This window comes from Oppia nitens, unplaced genomic scaffold, assembly GCF_028296485.1.
Source record: "Oppia nitens isolate AA-2021 unplaced genomic scaffold, nextdenovo-longstitch-racon4-pilon3 scaffold8_pilon_pilon_pilon, whole genome shotgun sequence".
In the NCBI taxonomy this organism is placed as follows: Eukaryota; Metazoa; Arthropoda; class Arachnida; order Sarcoptiformes; family Oppiidae; genus Oppia; species Oppia nitens.
In genome coordinates, this window is record NW_026533252.1 from 817,167 (window position 1) to 836,092 (window position 18,926).

General features: G+C 28.2%; 4 protein-coding genes across 4 annotated transcripts; 3 read left to right on the plus strand and 1 right to left on the minus strand.

The window, feature by feature from the left end:
- Positions 1-6,009: 6,009 nt before the first annotated feature.
- LOC128964082 (prostatic acid phosphatase-like) lies at positions 6,010-7,272 on the plus strand (the record flags this gene model as incomplete). The annotated part of the gene is made up of 1 exon (XM_054310641.1): positions 6,010-7,272. A coding segment is annotated over exon 1 (1,191 nt), but the record flags the coding sequence as incomplete, so codon positions are not given.
- Positions 7,273-8,838: 1,566 nt separating this feature from the next.
- LOC128964267 (autophagy-related protein 2 homolog A-like) lies at positions 8,839-14,544 on the plus strand. Its single transcript, XM_054310845.1, has 3 exons — positions 8,839-13,561; positions 13,627-13,831; positions 13,896-14,544. The coding sequence occupies exons 1-3, from the start codon at positions 9,188-9,190 to the stop codon at positions 14,408-14,410; spliced, it is 5,094 nt and encodes a 1,697-aa protein (XP_054166820.1). The 5' UTR covers positions 8,839-9,187; the 3' UTR covers positions 14,411-14,544.
- A 281-nt stretch (positions 14,545-14,825) lies between these two features.
- Positions 14,826-15,507, minus strand: LOC128964288 (uncharacterized). The gene is made up of 3 exons (XM_054310869.1): positions 15,488-15,507; positions 15,288-15,427; positions 14,826-15,222 (listed from the first exon to the last, which is right to left on the minus strand). Exons 2-3 carry the CDS (start codon positions 15,413-15,415, stop codon positions 14,865-14,867), a joined length of 486 nt encoding a protein of 161 aa, XP_054166844.1. The 5' UTR covers positions 15,416-15,427; positions 15,488-15,507; the 3' UTR covers positions 14,826-14,864.
- Positions 15,508-16,014: 507 nt separating this feature from the next.
- Positions 16,015-17,458, plus strand: LOC128964276 (protein phosphatase methylesterase 1-like). The gene has a single exon (XM_054310855.1). The coding sequence runs from the start codon at positions 16,208-16,210 to the stop codon at positions 17,444-17,446; it is 1,239 nt and encodes a 412-aa protein (XP_054166830.1). The 5' UTR covers positions 16,015-16,207; the 3' UTR covers positions 17,447-17,458.
- Positions 17,459-18,926: the final 1,468 nt, after the last annotated feature.

Sequence of the window (18,926 nt, forward strand, 5' to 3'; positions counted from 1 at the left end):
AAATATTATTCATATTTGTTTCAATATATTTCAAGTATTATTACTGTATATTAATTTCTATTATTATTTTTCTATTAAGAGTACTGTATTATTATTATTATTATTTATTAATTAGTAAATTATATCATATATTATTCTTACATTTATTATAAAATTTGAATTTATTATTTGTTTAAATATAGATTTCTAAAAAATGCTAATATTTATTAATATAATTTATATTATTATAAATTATGTRTAATAATACTTTTTAGAAAATCAGTTTAGATTTTAGATTAGACTATAATAATAACTTTTATATATTATACAAATACTGTATATAGGTTAAGTGTTTAGCATATTAAAATTTATTTACAAATTATAAAAAATAACCTATTTAAATAGTTGATACACAAGTTTTTAAATAATTAAATTTTATAAGACTATAAAAAATTAATGAAACATCTTGAAAATAGAAACTGTATTTTTAAATTTAAAAAACCAATAAATTAAATAAAAAGTGTATTTTATTTATGATTTAATTAACATATTTTTACAACAAATATTTTAATATTTTATAATTATTTATATACGGTATATATACTAATATAAGTTTATATGTAAAATTATCAATTAATTTTTATATTTATAATGTATAAGTTATATAAACGTACATTAAATTATTGTGTGATTAATAATCATTTTATTTATTTAAATTTAATATTTAATAAATTATAAAATTGATAATTTCTTATTATTAACAAATTACTAATTTTTATATGACTAAAAAATAATGTTTAATAAATTTAATAATATCATTAGATTTTTTAAATTCATAATAAAATTTTAATGATTTAAAAATGTTTTGTCAATTATATGGACACATCTAAAGTGAATTCAGACCGGAATATGAAAAACTAGTCGATTATGTGAACGGCTTTTTGCATAATTTTTTACTGAAATAAAAATAAATAAATTTTTCTATATTTATGTTTATTGTTAATAATTATAACTTACATTAAATACTTATCGTGAGTATCTTTATATGCTTTGGTGTCCAGATTTGCCACATTTTGTTCAAAACTTCTTTCATTTTGATAATCATGATAAGAGACACCACTTTGCAAAACTGATGGTTGAATATCTTTTTGTGTAATTAATTCATCGTTTTGTTTACCATAATAATCACCATTAGATTTGGTCAACTCTTTAGTGGCCACTGTCTTCAATATTTCAATTTGTTGTATGAATTGCTCTAAAAGTGACTTAAATTGTGATGCATTAGTGTCTTCATCATTGGACATCTGACCACTGTTTTCATAGGAATCGGGTGTTTCTGATTCTGTTTCTGATTCTATATCTGATTCTACATTTGTTCCATAATAAGGATAATTATCTATATTTGGTTCATCATTGGCATCAATTGCATCAGTTTGTGGTATAATATCATAACTTGAAGCTAATTCTTTGTTGTTGTTGTTGTCGATGAACTGATATGTTTGTTCAGAATTGTTTGAATCAATTTTTTCTCTATTTTCTGAATCTTTTGTATCATCTTTTTGTTCGACAGTAATGGTTGTTGTTATTTGTTCTTCTTTTGGTGTCGGAGTTGTTGTCGGAGTTGTTGTCGGAGTTGTTGTCGTTGATGTTGTGGTAGTCATTGAATCTGTTTTAACGAGTGGTTGAATTTTTGTCCTCATTTGTGGCAATTCAGTGATCACTTCAGACGTTTGTTGAGTCAAAACATTTTTTTCGTTCAATTCTTTATCGACATCTCTCTGTTGTGTTTGTTGTCTATCTCTTTGAATTTGTTGCAAAGTTTTTGGCCAATTATTGTAGTAAATGCTATAAACTCTTGAATAACCAGATGTTTGGTTCGTTTCTTTAGCTTTTGGTGTCGTCGGTGCTATAGTTGAGGTAACAACAGATTTACTAACTCTTTCTGAACGATACCGTCGAGGCATTAGTGATACCGTTGGCTGTATTTTAAGTAATATAGAATTGATTGGCTTTTGATTAGCTATGGATACCGATTGTGAAGAAGACATTGATTTTGACTGTCTTTCAGCTGATATTACAGGTGTTGACACATATTTTGTACCCGAAATTTGTGGCAAATTATGATTTACTTTATTTACTGGTGATATTGGTCGAGAAGTTAACTGATTTTCATTATTCTTTATATAATTAATGTTATTATTAGAGTTAGCATTTGAAGCAACTATACTCTTAAGATTATTGTACACTATATATAAAATAAATTTTAAAAGACAATAAATAATTTAATAATATAATTAATTTTCTTGATATATGAATAACATTACAAAAAAAATATTTATTTAATTGATTAATGACTTACCTCTTGGTATATCAATGGTTGGTTGAATAAATGAAGCGGAATACTGAAGTGGTATATTGTTGTATGAATTATATGGCATATTATAAAGTGATTGACTGTTGATAGGAGTACCGGTATTTGTATGACCCATACCCGGCAAATATGATTGCGGGCCTAATTCAGTTTGACGCATTATACCAGTAGATGAAATGGCTGATATTAATTGTGAAACAGCAAAACATAATTTACTATTATATAACATTATATATAAAATTGTGAAAAACATTTTTGCAATCATTCTGTTAACAAATTTATATTCAATAAAATACTTTTAATTTAATAAAACATAAGTAAATTTAGCAAAAGTTTGTTTACTTTCATATGTGAGAAGATTTCACATTTATATATAGTGTACATACACTTGAAAAAGTAAAAAATGAAACAATAATAAAAAATCTAAAATTCAAATTAGATTTATGTTAAAATATATTTATCCCTTTAAAGCTAACCTGTAGTACAAGTCTTAATCTAAAGATAATACATATATAATAGTAATAAATTTTAAAAAATCATTATCTCATAAGTGGACCTCAAAATTGTTTCTATAAATAGCAAATCTTTTTTTAAAAAGTATGTTTAAAATATTAATTTATATGCCATTCAATTCACTTTAAACTTGTGTTTTTTATTATTAAAATTTGTATAATCAATAAATCTAATCAATATCTTTAATAACAAATAATAAAAAATATTCATTGATATTTAAATTACTATTTATATAAATTATAACTATATTACACATTATTTAAATTAATTAAATAATTTTATTTATGCAATTGAATTAATCAATTTTTAAAAATAATTTTTTTTATTTTTAATGATGTTAGTGACAATTTATGATAAAAAGATATTGTAATATTATAAAAACACTGTATAAAAGCTAATAAATTTAATATTACTAAAACTAACCTATAGATAGTAAATAGCAAATGTTGAAAAATGTAATATTTATTTTTTATAAAAAGTGATAAAAGATTAGATTTAATATTTTATTAGATAATGTCAATTTATTTACTCCTATTAAAATTTTGAGTTTATCATTATTTATTAAATATTGATAGATTATATATATATATATATAATTGACTTTAATTTTAAATTAATTAAAACTATTAGTTTATAAAAGTGTCCTAATATTTAACTAATAATTTACCAGAAATTAAATTGAGTGTCACTGTCGTCGAAAAGCAATGACGAGCCACTCTTCCCAACCAATACTTTCTTTCCCTGCATTTGTGCCACTTGTGCAGCATTTGGCAAAACACCGGGAGGTGGAGGCGGTATATTTGGTCGCGCCGTTGAGTCAAAACGCGAGTGCGTATCGAAACCTTGCGGAACAACTACTGTTCCGTCGGACAGTTCTTGCGAGTAGTAACTACTGGGCAGACCTATTGGTTGATATAGAAAAGTGGAGTATGGGTTTCCATGATATGGATACATTGGATGCGAATATAGATGCAATGGATGTGAATATGGATGCATTGGATGTGAATATGGATGCATTGGATGTGAATATGGATGCATTGTATGTGAATATGGATACATTGGATTTGGACATGGATATCCATAAGGACCGTATGGATGTGTTTGTATAAAAGGCATTAATGGGTTAAGTGGATATTGTTGTCCAACATTAGGGCTAACCATTACTGGTTGGACTATAGCTTGTCTTTGTATTTGCTGTTGTTGTGGTTGTATTTGTCTTATTGGACTTTCATTGTTTTGTTTGTGATTTTCTTGATTTTTGATCGTCTCATCCGATTTTTGTGACTTTTGTCTGTCATTTATTGAATTTCTTTTATCTTCTTTTGTATTATTCTTTGATGACATATTTGAACTCAACTTTCAATTAAATATTTTTAAGAAAAAATACTTTATAGCATTTTAACTGAATTTTATTCATAAGATAAGAAAACTATTTTTTAAATTAAATTTATAGTTATTTTCAAATACATAATGCACGCTAATATACAACAATTAAGATTTTTATCGATTAGTTTTTTCAATGTCAGTAAATAAATGATAAATTAAACTTTTTATGTTTTTAAAACTTTATATTTTTAATATTTTTTGTTCAAAACTCTTCTGACTAATAATTATATATCAAAAATCTCTAAACAATATATCATGTATTAGTAGGCAATTTAATTATAATTTTTGAATTTAATTTGCAGTTAAAAAATATATGTTATTTTTTAAGAGTAATTGTAAATTATTTTATACTAGTTTACTATTTTATATTAGAGTAAAACAATAAAATCAAATACACTAAAATTATAGATTTATTTTTGTTAGTTTAAGATTGATATTATCTAGTATTGAATCGATACAATAACTTATCTTATCTATTAATTTTTAAATCTAAAACTTTATAAACATTTATTTGGTTTATTATAATCATAAGTGATGATAATTTAAGATATATGTCGATTACATTATTTAGAAAAAATTAGATTTTATTGTAAGTTTATAAGTAATTAATTATATAAATATTGTATACACTAAATCAAATTCATTATATTTACTTAAATTTAATTTTCATTATCATTATTATTACAAATTTATATTTTTTCTGAGAGTAAAGATCGTTGTGCTTAAGACACACTTAAACTCGAAAACATTTTTTAATAGTTTCTTATAAATACTATACCGATATATAAAGTAAAACATATGATTAAAATAAATAATCGGATAAAGTTTTAAATATTATTACTATTTATTCATATATTCTTATAAATTATGATATATACAGTAGAAAATACAGTATACATTTTATGTGATATTAAATTGTTTTTATAATGTAGATTGTTTTATAAATTAAATAAAAAACAAATCAATCAAAATGATTAATTTTAAGATAATAAAGGGTATTATTATAATATCGTTTTTAATGAGTTAATTAAATCACTAAAAATATATATAATTAATATACGGTATTTATATGTGTGTTTAATTGTATATAATATGTGTCCAATTTTAACCTTTTGTTAATTTAATGTATTTAAAGTATATTTTTTTAATTTTGTTATTTTAATTACTTTAGATATGTTTAAAATAAGAATTTTGTATTTAATTAAAAAAACTTTAGATATAAGTTATATCATATAACTTAATAAAATAACAAAATATACTCAAAGTATTATTTTAATATACTTTTTAAGTAGTTTTTATTAATATAGATAATATTGTATCAAATTATAAATAATTACAAATAATAAAATAATTGAACTTATGCACTTATTAATTAATCTAATATTTTGTCATATTAATCATATGGTATTGTATCATATGTTCTATATTTAAAAAACAAGATATATGCAAGGTGATTTATTAATATTAATAATACATATTAAGCTAATTTAAAAATAATTTATATTTAATTTCAACATGATTAAATAAAAATTAATTTTAACACAAAATGAAAATTATAATAAATAATAAATATAACACTAAATAATTATACAGTAAATAATAATTATTATATGATAATTATTAATTATTTAAATATAATTTACTAATGATTTACCAATAAATAGTAGAAACAAAATAAATGTGTTTCTAAATATTTAATATAACGGTATGATATTATTATCAAAATGCAATATAATACTTATAAATTAATGAACATTGAAATTATTTTCTTTAAAACACAATTATTTGCAACATATTGTAAAGTAAAACTTTTGTTAAAATTAATTATAAAAATGATTTATAAACTATTTATACTATATTTTACTGTTTGTTACAATTATATTAACAGTGAACCTATTGATACGTCGACTTTAATTTCATTGCAAATTATTCATAGACACGGCGACAGAACTCCAATAGCTTTTTATCGAAACGATCCGTACAAAAGTGACCAATGGGTCGATGGATTAGGAGAGTTGACCCCTAGAGGTAAACAACGTATGTTTACATTTGGACAACAGTTACGGCAAAGATATGGCAATTATTTGGGTGATTCACCAAAAAACGCTTATATCAGAAGTTCAGCGTCCGATCGGTGCATTGAAAGTGCTTCAGCACTGATCGCCGGCTTATATCCGCCAAAAGGACGATGGGTATGGTCTTTGATCGATGAATTGGCAAAGATATGGCAGCCAATTGCCATTCAAACGGTTGATAAATCAAAAGACGGTTTGTTAGTTCCTAACTGTGACTGTCCGGCGGCGGACAAAGCATACGAAGAGATTATGAAATCTAAAGATGTGACAGAATTTATGGAGAAAAACAAAAATTTCATACAAAAAATAAACGACAAAACCGGTGAAAATTATACCACTTTAAGACAAATGGATTATTTGTACGATAGTATTAATCACGAAATAAATTTTGATGTCCCAAAGCCAGTGCCCAAATGGATTAAAGAGTTGGGAAACGACACTCTCGACAGACTTAAAGAGTTTGAGTCAATGGCTTTTAAGTACGACTGGTCGTCGAAAAAAGTTCAACGATTAAGAGGTGGTCTTATGTTTAAAGAATTGACTACTAATATGGACACTGCCATCAAAACTCCTGACACATCCAAAAAAGTTTATGTGTATTCAACACACGAYACTATTTTGGTAACACTTTTGCAGGCATTGAACTTATATTCAGGAGATCCGCCATCCTATGGATCGGCACTTGTTTTTGAGTTACATCGGGTCGATGGCCAGCATTGGGTGCACTTGTTTTACGCAAACGTCACGCCTGTACTTATTTTCCGAGAATTAGATATCAAATTATGTCATTTAAATGAAACCCAAAGTCAATGTCGTGCCGAAGATTTTGGTAAAAGTCTTACAGAATTTATACCGAATGACTGGGAGACCGAATGTGAGATACCTCACAATGGATTGTCTACTTTGAATGGACAGTCACATACCGTCCCTTTATTATTAACATATACCCTTATAATTCATTTATCAATTTACTATATAAGCTAAATTACTTTTTAACTTTAAAAATATAAATAAATAATATGCTATTTATATAATAATAATTTTGAAACTTCTAATCTTGTATTCAATTTAATATAAACTATATTTAATTTATAATTATATCATTATTTATTTATCTATCTATTAATTATTTATCATTTTATCAATTAATTATTTATCATTTTATCAATTAATTTATATTATACAAAGTTTAAATAATAATTTCTAATAGTAATATTCCAATAGAAAATTTATTATTTTTTACAATTGTCAGTTAATTATGAAAATATTTGTTTTAATAGATACCTGTGTTTTTATTAATATTTATTATATTGTCAGTAATTATATTTTTAATTTTTATCGTATTTTTTTATATAAATATATTTAAATTTAAATAAACGTTAAGAGATTATAAAAATAAATTTATTAATTATAAGACACACTATAAAAATTGTATAATAAATTTATGTGGAATTTATTAATAGATATAAAAAATTCAATACAGTATTACAATTAATACTATATATATAGATAGATATATATAAATTTTATATATTTATACAGAGTTCGTCAACCAAGTGTCGGGTTTTACTGATTAGTATTACTAATGTAGTAATAATTTTATTGATTAATAATTATGAATAAACACGAAAAATAAATATTAAATTAATAATAAAATTTCATAATAAAACAAAAACAAATACTACTAAAACTAATAATTAAAAGTAAAGTAAAATTATAAAATCTATTATTTATTATTAAAAAACATTTTCTTAATTTTCATAATAAATCATCAACAGTTATCATATTTTTAAAGTTAGGTTTATACTGTATGTTATAATTATGAAAAAGTTAGACAATTTAAAAATTAAATTAACTTTAGTTTTTTTATTTCTTTAATAACTAACTAATATCTTAAAAATTTAGAAATAATGTTAGAATTGAAAATAGTTCTGTAATTATACTTTTAATTATTATTTTTAGTATAATTTGTTTTTATTGTATTCAATATTTTATTTTCAGTTCAATATTTATTTTTCTCAGTTTATTCATAATTATAATAATAATAATTATTATTATTATTATTATTAATCAATAATTATTACTAATCAGTAAAACCCGACACTTCGTTGACGAACTCTGTATATATAAATTGTTATACAGTATACTAACAAATAGTTGTAATAATTATATAATATATAGACAATAATTTGGGTCTATTTCTATTATAGTGAATATATAAACAAAATTAATTGCTCTCATATATCGTTACAATTATTACTACAATTATTATTACAATTAAATTATTTTCTATAATTGTTTGTCAAATATGTTAATATCATTGAAATGGGATTACATTACACTCTAACTAATAGTATAACTCTATACTCACTGTATTAGTAATAGTATTGTTGCGTATTATAGCTTAATATAAGCAGACATTGAATTTCAATGTCAATAACAACTACAGTATAATATGAATAAACATAACATAACATACTGTAAGTCAATACTCAACATATAATGTGCGCAATAAATACATTGAATATAGTGTTGAATATGACGTCATGTTTGGCAAAATCAGATGACTTTTGTTTTTATTGTTATTATTGTTTTGTATTAATAATTAACTCATTTTTTTGACTAACAATTTACAAGTCCTTTGTCTTCAAAGACAACGACAATAACAATAAACAATACAAAGAGATCACCGAATGATTTGATCAAAAACAACACAAACGAGTGACAAATATTGTCGAAAATCATTAACAACGCCAAAGACATCAACATTTCGGATGCAATGATATCGTAAAAGAGTTGGTCAGTCTGTTGAGTGCCAAACCCATTGCGTGGACATCACCGCCACACCAAAAGCGCCGTAGAGATGACCATCTTTGACATTCCGTGGCTCTCGGAGTCCATTAAGAAGCGGGCGCTGAGGTATCTGTTGCAGCGATATTTGGGCCACTTTTTGCTCGAGAAGCTGACACTGGATCAGCTGAGTCTCGACCTCTATCAGGGAAAGGGATCCGTGCGTCACATGCAACTCGATGTGGACACCATTAATGAAGAATTAAACCACTTGTCTTCGTTCCGATTCATTGAGGGCTCAATCAATGAGCTGTCAGTGTTTATCCCGTGGACTTCGCTATTGACCGACGCCTCGACAATACATTTTGACGGGATTTCACTAAATCTATGCAAATTTGCGAACAATAAGTGCAATGATTTGCGCGAATCAACGCTCATATCGACGGCGTTGATGACATCGTCGATGCAAATCGCAGAAGAGATTGTCAACACTGAAGACAATGATAACGACAATCACATGGAGGATAAGTTTGATGGTCTCGAAATGTTTGCACAGCTTATCGATTCAGTGCTCCGACGGTTCAAATTGTCGGCCACCAACACGTCGTTTAAGTTTGTTTTTCCGCGAAAGACAGGCGATGGACAGCAAATTGAAGTCCGCGTCAAACATATGAAGTGTGAAGAAGAACAGCCATTGGGTGATTGCCAACAAAATGAACGCAATGTTAATATAATTCCCGAAACTATTACAAAAATTATTACTCTGGAGGGCATTGAAATATTGGTCAACTCGGTATCGGTGTGTCGGCTCACTGGACGACATTCAGTACAGTTAAAGATTGACGAAAATAAAACTGATTTACAGGTGTTCTTTGGTTCTCATATATTAGCCATCATTAATAGCAGACAATTGGAGACATTGATTGAGCTCTTTGAAAGTGGAGAACAAYTACAGACTCAGTTAAGTCCAATGAGCGGCGAAAAGCTAATGAGTTCTGAGGACTACATAAGAGTGGAACAACAGTTGCAATTAGAGTCGGGTTGTGCTAAATCAGCGGCAAATGCTGTGATATCATCRCAATTAGTAAAAGCTGACACTTGGTCTGGTCTTAATGATTTGGAAGAAGAGAGACAGTTCTTTGAGTTGAACAAAGTCCACGACAAAGATATAAAGATTACAAAAGATAATAAATGTAAACGATGTGAGTTCTTGTGTCATCTAAGAATACCTGGACTTACTGTCTGTTTGCTTTCTGGCGACAATTTGCCACAATTCGAGGGAATGCCTATCATTGATACGCAAAACTCATTTTCTCGGATCAATTCATTTATTGATAAGGTTTTAGACGATTTCGATCACTTGAGGTTCCTATCACTACAACTATCACTTGATATCAACACAGATTCTGTTTCATTCACTTGTGGAGACCTTATGATCAGTGAAGTGTTAAACAATAAAATGACACAATTTGTGTGGAATAAGAACAACAATCAAATGATTGTTTCACCGTTTTTACGATTTAATCTAAAAGACAATAATATGTCTATAAATTTGGATTCAATTAATTTACGAATAGATTTAACTTTTATGGAGAGATATAAGAATTATTTTAACTATAATTTACATAAAAATAATTCACAAACGGTATCGGATTTTAATCTTAATATCAACTGTAAGGATATTAACGCAGAGCTCATGTTTCCGATACCAGACCTTAGACCACATGAAGAACGAAGTTTTTCAATAAACAGAAATGAATCACTTCTACTAAGACTTTGTGAATCAACGGTTAACATAAAACCAAATTGCGGTGAATTGAAGTGTCAGAGCTTTGCGATTGATTTTAAAGTAGACGACAATTATCTTAATATAATTAATGGACATTCAATGGAGCAACAAATGGTTAGTTTAAAGTTTCGGTTAGGACTGACTTCGACAACATTGGACACAACGTTAACTGAGGACGACATCAACAACTTTTATGAAGCAGATATGGAAGACTCAATATATGTGGGACAGACTGTTCCCCAGCCGGTGACCGAACCGTTTCAAGTGAAACGAAAAGTGATTGGAAGAGATAATAATGACAACGATCAGGTGTTGACACCCGGAGATAGGGATCACATGGAAACCTATATGGCAACTGCTTCTGCTTCCTCTCAAATGCATTTGGATTTAGTTGTGCCATCAGTTGATATTCATTTTCAAAATAAGGATCAGTTTGAATTGATTTATAACAGAATTGGTAACGATTTGATTTTATGGACACCATTTGTCCCTTTGACTAGTGATTTGATTGTAACCAAAGAGCACATGAATTCACCAAATCCCACATTTTTTAGCATTAAGACAATGAGTGACTCGAGTTCTACCAATTCTTCTTTTCATTCATTTATTGGGCCAAACACTAGCAATCGAATCAATTTTATGACATTTTGTGTCAAATTAAATGATGTCACCTTTGAAATTGATTCCAAACAGGAGACAAACGAAGAGATATTTTGTCAAAATTTATTATTGGGTCTCGTAGTCGGCGATAAAAGTGAAAGTAATAGTAATCTATGTCTTTGTGCTGATAATGTTTCATTCAAGTCACAGGATATGACTGTCATCTGTGGTAATATCTATAATGAGGCCAAATGTTTGTTCAGTTTAGCACTTGATATAAAACGAGAGAGCGATTTGTTGAAAAAGATAAAATTGGCGATTCAATTGAGTAATGCCGCTATGTTTGAACTCCAAGTGCCTGTATTTGAACAGTTCTGGGAGTTCATCAATGTTACTGATGAAGTAGTCATTGGATATACTCCGCCTAAAGTGATTACTGAACTACACATTAATTTGCTCGACAGTGCCATTGCTTTAGAAAACTTGACGACACGGACTGCACTTATATTGTTTGAAGATATTTATATGACATCAATGGTTGTGGAGAACACTAACGAAACTTTACTACAAGTTATGGCCGAAGAAACATTGTTTTGCCTGAAACGCAACAAATCTGCCGCAGAAGTCTTGAAGAACTACATCTGTATTATTCAAACGGGTATTATTGATATTAATCTTAAGCTTTCAAGAGATGGCAAATTGGAGTTTAAAGTATCCAATAATGCAATCGATGTGAGAGTATGTGCCGACTCTTTTACAGCGTTGTGTCAAATCATTAGTTCACTTACTGAAAATACGTCCAGTAATGCCAGTGTTGATAGCAATATATCCGATAACAATATGACACCATTTGAGAAGACATTTGATGATAAATTAATGGAAGACGCGATGGGAGACAGTGAAGACATGATTACAAAAGATGAAGACAGTGATGACGAACCGCCAAAGTTTTGTACCAATTGTGAAAGTCCTCCAATGGATATGAGTGACTTCTGGGTGTTAGGTGCCGATGATTTGGGCACCGGAATCAAAATGACAGCTGAACCACAAATTCGTGTCCTAACTGAACAGCCAATCAATGTTATTGAAAATCATTTCAATATTAGTCATCAGCGTTTAATTCCTGAAATTACTCCATCGACTATTTGCAGATATCTTTTGGAGGAAATGACTTTAATATTGCATTTATTTGATGGCAAAGATTTCGATGACGACACTCAAAATGACAGTCCGTTTGTCGACAAGAAAAACGAAGACAATAAAAGTTATAAAAGCTATAAATCTAACAAAACGTATTATTCAAATGAACCGAGAGTTCGTTTCTCTGAAGGATCGGTTCATATGTGGGAAAACATAGATCTTGTGTCAGCTCCTCATTCTCTGAGAGGTCAGAGCCAAACAAGAGCTTCAAATTCATTTAAATGTATGGGTGGACTCAAGAGGCAAACAGATACCTGTGTTCTTATATGTCTCAACAAAGTTAAGACACTTTTTGAGACGTTTGATCCAGAATTTCAACTTTCCTGGCGATTCTTGTTTATGGTTCAGGACATTGAGGTTATCGATAAAGTGGTCGCTTCGAAGATCAAGAAAATGCTTTACGAATATTACTCGGAAAGTATGCCACGAAGAAAACATATGAATATGTTTTCCATTAAAGCCACCACTTTTCGTAACAAAGAGGTGGACAATAAAGAGGAATGTGAACTGAAAATATCTATAAAGCCTTTGCGGATTAACATAGATCAGGACACTCTCATCTTTATCTGCAACTTCTTCTCCACTGTAGTCGCAAGTATGGGCTCTGAGGAGACTCAAAGTGCTTTCAATACAATGGTTGTCGCCAATACTGGCGATGAATCTATGCCATCATTGAGTGACACATCCAGCACTATTTCACAAAAGACGGTCACATCGACCACTTCAAGTACCGGTACATCTAAAACGCAACTTTCCGTTGGTGACGATCCCAACAAAGTCTTCTTTAGACTTCTGTCATTTGCACCGGACGTACCAATTAGTCTCGACTATCACGGAAAGCATCTGGACTTTGAGCGAGTAATGAGTTGTATAACAATTGTTAAATAATGATTACTTATTAAAATTATTTTAATGTTGTTTAGGGAGCACTTCAAGGATTATTCTTAGGTTTGGCTCAATTAAATCAAAGTGAACTTCGCTTAAAAAGATTGCATAATAAACACGGATTACTTGGTTTTGATAAAGTAATGGCTTATCTTTTGAATGAATGGACGAAAGATATTAAAAGAAATCAATTGCCGTCACTGTTGGGTGGCGTCGGACCGATGCATAGCTTTATTCAATTATGTTTGTATACATTAAATCTATTTATTAATAAGTATTTGATTAATTTAATTGCTAACCACAACAGTTCAAGGAATTCGGGACTTGTTTTGGATGCCTATCGATCAATACCGACGCGATAGAAGACTGGTTCGTGGYATCCAAAGAGGTGCTCATTCATTCTCGTCATCGACAGCTATGGCAACCCTTGATTTAGCCAATAGAGTCGTCACTTTAATTCAAAGTGCAGCTCAATTTGCTCACGATGTGGTCACTCCTCCCACACCCGGACACAGACAACTGGCAATTATTGCGTTGAATGCACAACCAAGAGATCTACGGGAAGGCATATCAGTGGGATATGCATATGTCAGAGAAGGTCTTCACGACGCAGTCAGAGATATGGTTACCGCCAGTAAAGGGGCCGAAGATATCCCAAGTGCTGTGGGCGGTGTCATGCGTAACATACCTTCCAGTTTGGTAAGACCTATAATTGGCGTCACTCAGGGGGCGTCCAATGTATTAATGGGAATGAGAAACCAATTGACACCCGAGGCCCGTAAAGATGACCATGATAAGTGGAAGAATGCCAGTGAAAGATAACTATTACATATAACAAGGACACCATTTTAGTTATCAATTTAAATATCTATTTTCAATACCAATCAAATTATGGGTAAGTATTTCCAGTCATTGCAATTAATGCTAACAATTTGATATATAAATTAAGTTATTATAAACTTGGTTATTATAAATATTATATATAATTATAAATATATACAGTATAAATATTTTAATTTTTAAAAATAAATTGTTTTCTTATTTATAAAATTGTTTGATATAATTTTGGACAACTAGTCATTCAATTGTATTGACAGATAATGTGTATAATTTTAATAATTAAATAAAATTATCTATTTTTATTAAATATTGTATAGTTTTTATTATAAAATTTGGCAAATAATAAAATATATTAAAATAATATCATATGTTTAAAAATATATATATTACCGGTAATTAAAATACAAATTTAAAGTAAAAAACATAAATATGTCAATCAATCGCCACCTCCTCCATCTCCACCACCACCTCCTCCACAATCCCCTCCTCCGCCATCACCTCCATCTGTATATCCACAATCGCTATGTCCATAATGACCTCCGTGTCCACTATCATTACTTCCTATTACATTAGTGGCCAAATTGTCCAACCATTCAAAAGTATTGTCGTCGTTATGTTCATCGTTGTGATGGTCATGAAARTCATGATAGTTATTGTGATCCCTATTATATTTGCCGCCTTTACGGTCGGACCATTTGTTTGGTAGCACTGGAGGCCCGCCTACAGTCGGCAGACAACAGATATTAATCATGAATGAACAACAAAGACAATCGCAGGGATCACCATATGATGAGCTCATGGATTATAAGGACAGTCTATTACCAAACTTATCAAAATATTATATCAATTAATAGTATACTTAGGTCTGAGCCCTAATCGGGCCAACTCTTCATCCGACGACAACTTTTTGAGATTTTCTCCACTCTTTGGCTGACTATCGACGACATCCTCTAATTTATGGTCACTTTGAGTATCAATTGATGCCATCACTGGTCAACTCTATTCAATCAAAACATTTAATTGTTTACAAATTAATCTAATTATTAGTGATTACAGTACTTATTATTATAACTATAACTAAATAATAACAACTTATTATAAAACCATAAAAACTTTTAAAAATAACTTTTCAATGTTTTTGTTATTAATAATAATAATAATAATAAGTATTAATACATTAAAGTAATGCATAATAAACAGTACAATAATGTAAAAGTTTAATAATTTGATAAAAAAATAATTTTATTWAAYAWTTTATTCATTATAWTTATTATAAAAAATCACACAAATTATAGTTATTATTATTAATAGTTTAGATAATTATTTATTATTGAATTGATATATATTTTTAATTAATTATAAATGTATTATAAATTTGAATAAATGATAAAAACATTATCACGTAATTTGTAAACTCAAGTATCTCTACAATAATAACTATAGTATTAATAAAGAGATATAATATTAAAAATATGTATTTTTATTATYAAATACTTTATATGAAATAAATTCATTGAATTTGGATAATGTGTTAAAATATTAATTAATTTTTTCAATACTTTAGTAATAATTAGTTAACTAATTGAAAATTAAAACATTCATTCAATGAATGAAAACAACGATTGATTTCAGTTGTTGTTTACCATCGATGTTGTCATCAAATGATATGACAGATAAAAGTTTTGATTGATTGACATCTAAAGACAATTATCATATTATATATCGTTGTTTACCATTAAATTTAGTCATTGTTTGTGTTKTTAGTTAGTCCACAAATCCATGTCATCTCTCGAACGACAAATTATGAATCGCCGATTGCCGCCGATGGCGGTCACCACCGATAGGTCACATCAAACAAGAGCCGGTAGAAGTGATGGCAGACAAAGTCGTTACGATTATAGTCCCATACTTTGGGACAGATATTTTGACGCCAAACGTGATCTCAACATTAATAACCAAACTTTTCGGGTGTATCTCAAGGGAACCGATGACAAGTCAGTCAACAGCGATACAACTAATACTCCGCTTGTGGTTATGATTCACGGCGGAGGCTATAGTGGTCTCACGTTTGGACCGTTTGCTCAACAGATGAACGAGTTATGCGACTGTCATCTACTGGCCATCGATTTGCGCGGACACGGAAACACATTCACTGACAACGACGAAGATCTTAGTGTTCGTACTTTAGCTACTGATATATTTAATGTTATCACTGCATTGTTTCCGATGGAGAATATTCCTCCACTTGTCTTAATGGGTCACAGTATGGGTGGAGCCATTGCTGTCCACTGTTCGATATTACTCGAAGAGCTGATACCCCGTATTATTGGTCTTATTGTGATCGATGTGGTTGAGGGCACAGCTATGGATGCATTGCAATCAATGCAGTCATTTCTAAGAAGTCGTCCGACAAGTTTTGCAACTCTTGAGAAAGCTATTGAATGGTGTGTTCGTAGCGGTCAAACACGTAATATAGAAGCGGCCAAACTTTCGATGCCCGGACAGCTCAAGAATGTTAAGACTAATTTGACAGCAGTTACAGAACTTGAAGACAATCTACATAATGATAACCAAAGCCAAAGTGGTTCACATGTATTGGACAATAAAAGCGTTGAATTTGACATTAGAGAAGAAGATGAAGATAACGTTACTGAGGAAGTGGCCAACACTCCGACTAACGTATTTAAGACGCCAGAGATAAGTGGCTATACGTGGCGGACAAATCTGTTTAAATCTGAGCCATATTGGAGTCAATGGTTTGAAGACTTGTCCAATTCGTTTCTCAATAGTCGCGCCAATTATAAGTTACTTTTGTTGGCCGGAATTGACCGTTTAGATCGGGCACTGACTGTCGGTCAAATGCAGGGCAAGTTTCAGATGCAGGTGCTTCCCAAATGTGGACATACAGTTCATGAGGACGTACCCGACAAAGTGGCACAAGTGGTCGCTTCGTTTTTAATCAGAAATAAGTTTACAATCGCTAAACAAGACTTTGAACGATCATTTCCGTCGTGTTAACCATTAATTTGATATTTTTTATTATATTATTATTTTATATTAACAAAAATATTAATTCACAATTTATAAGTTATAATTGTATTTATTTAAGCAACAAATGATTGAATAATTATTAATTTGAATTTTATTTAAAAATTATTTATCTTTTAATAGATAGTGAATTAATTTAAATGGTTTTCTGTAATTATTATTTCAAGGCATTACCGGTAAAAATAATTTTAAATATTATTACGTTAATTGTAAATATTGATAATATATTTATTAGTAGATTTTATATACCGTTAAATTGTGTTTTTTTCTCCCATATGGAATTCAGAAAAAATGAAAAATAACATTTTCATATGGTAAAAAACTCTCATTTTTTACCACCCCTGGTAATAATTGAGCACTACCGGTAAATTATTATACAAAGTAAAAAGCTATATTTTTCATATGAGAGAAAACTCGCATTATTTACCCATAACTCACATTTCCATATGTGAGAAAAAACTCAATTTAACTATTAATATAATATAACTATTATTCAAAAAATAATATAAATGCGTCTAAATTTTGTAAAATTAAAAAGTATCTTACCGTATGTACAGTACATTATAAACTTTATAATGAATATTTATATAGAATCTATATTATAGATTTATATATATTTTAAATATTGTAATTTAATTAATATTAACATTTTAGTGTTGATTTGTCAATAAAATTGAATAAAAATATTATATATTCTATGCATTCATATTTATTAATAATAATAATTAATTAAATACCGGTAGATATTTGTTTGTTAAACGACAATTAGTTTTATTTTAAAGTTTATTTTTATATATGTACAAAATTTTATAAATAATATCCAATTAATAAATAAAATTATCAAAAAAATGTAAATATATAATAAAATGTATCAAATAAATGTTTATATTACTGTAATAAAATCTATAGTAAATGATTGGATAGTTTCAAGATATATAATACAATAATATAAAATATCACAACAAAAATATTGCAGCAAATAAATCAATACAAACAATGTATACTATAATCAATTGATTTTATACTAATAAATATTATGAAATGCAGATTTGCATTACCGATAATATTATACATATTTATATGATATAAATAAAATTCTCAAAAAATTACATAAAGTGTATATTGGATATTAAATATACATTATTAGCAATAAAAATGTATTATATGTACAAATGTAATAATTAAACAATGAGTATGTTTTATGTATGTTAACTAGTAGTACATGTATAAATATGAATTATATAAAATTTTACCACAATTTTTTAATGACTATAATTTTGATTGACTTATATATTGATTTTTTTATTTGACATATAAATATACAAACTTTTAATTAAAATTTATAAACAATCACATGTATATTTGTGATAATATTAAATTTATAAGTTATTATTTCTTTACATTTTAAAATTATTTAAATTAATGTAAATTTTTGTGTAAATGTTTCAAA

Bases quoted from the DNA above. Each gene is read 5' to 3' on its own strand.
- LOC128964276 (XM_054310855.1), top strand. From the start codon at position 16,208: ATGTCATCTCTCGAACGACAAATTATGAATCGCCGATTGCCGCCGATG.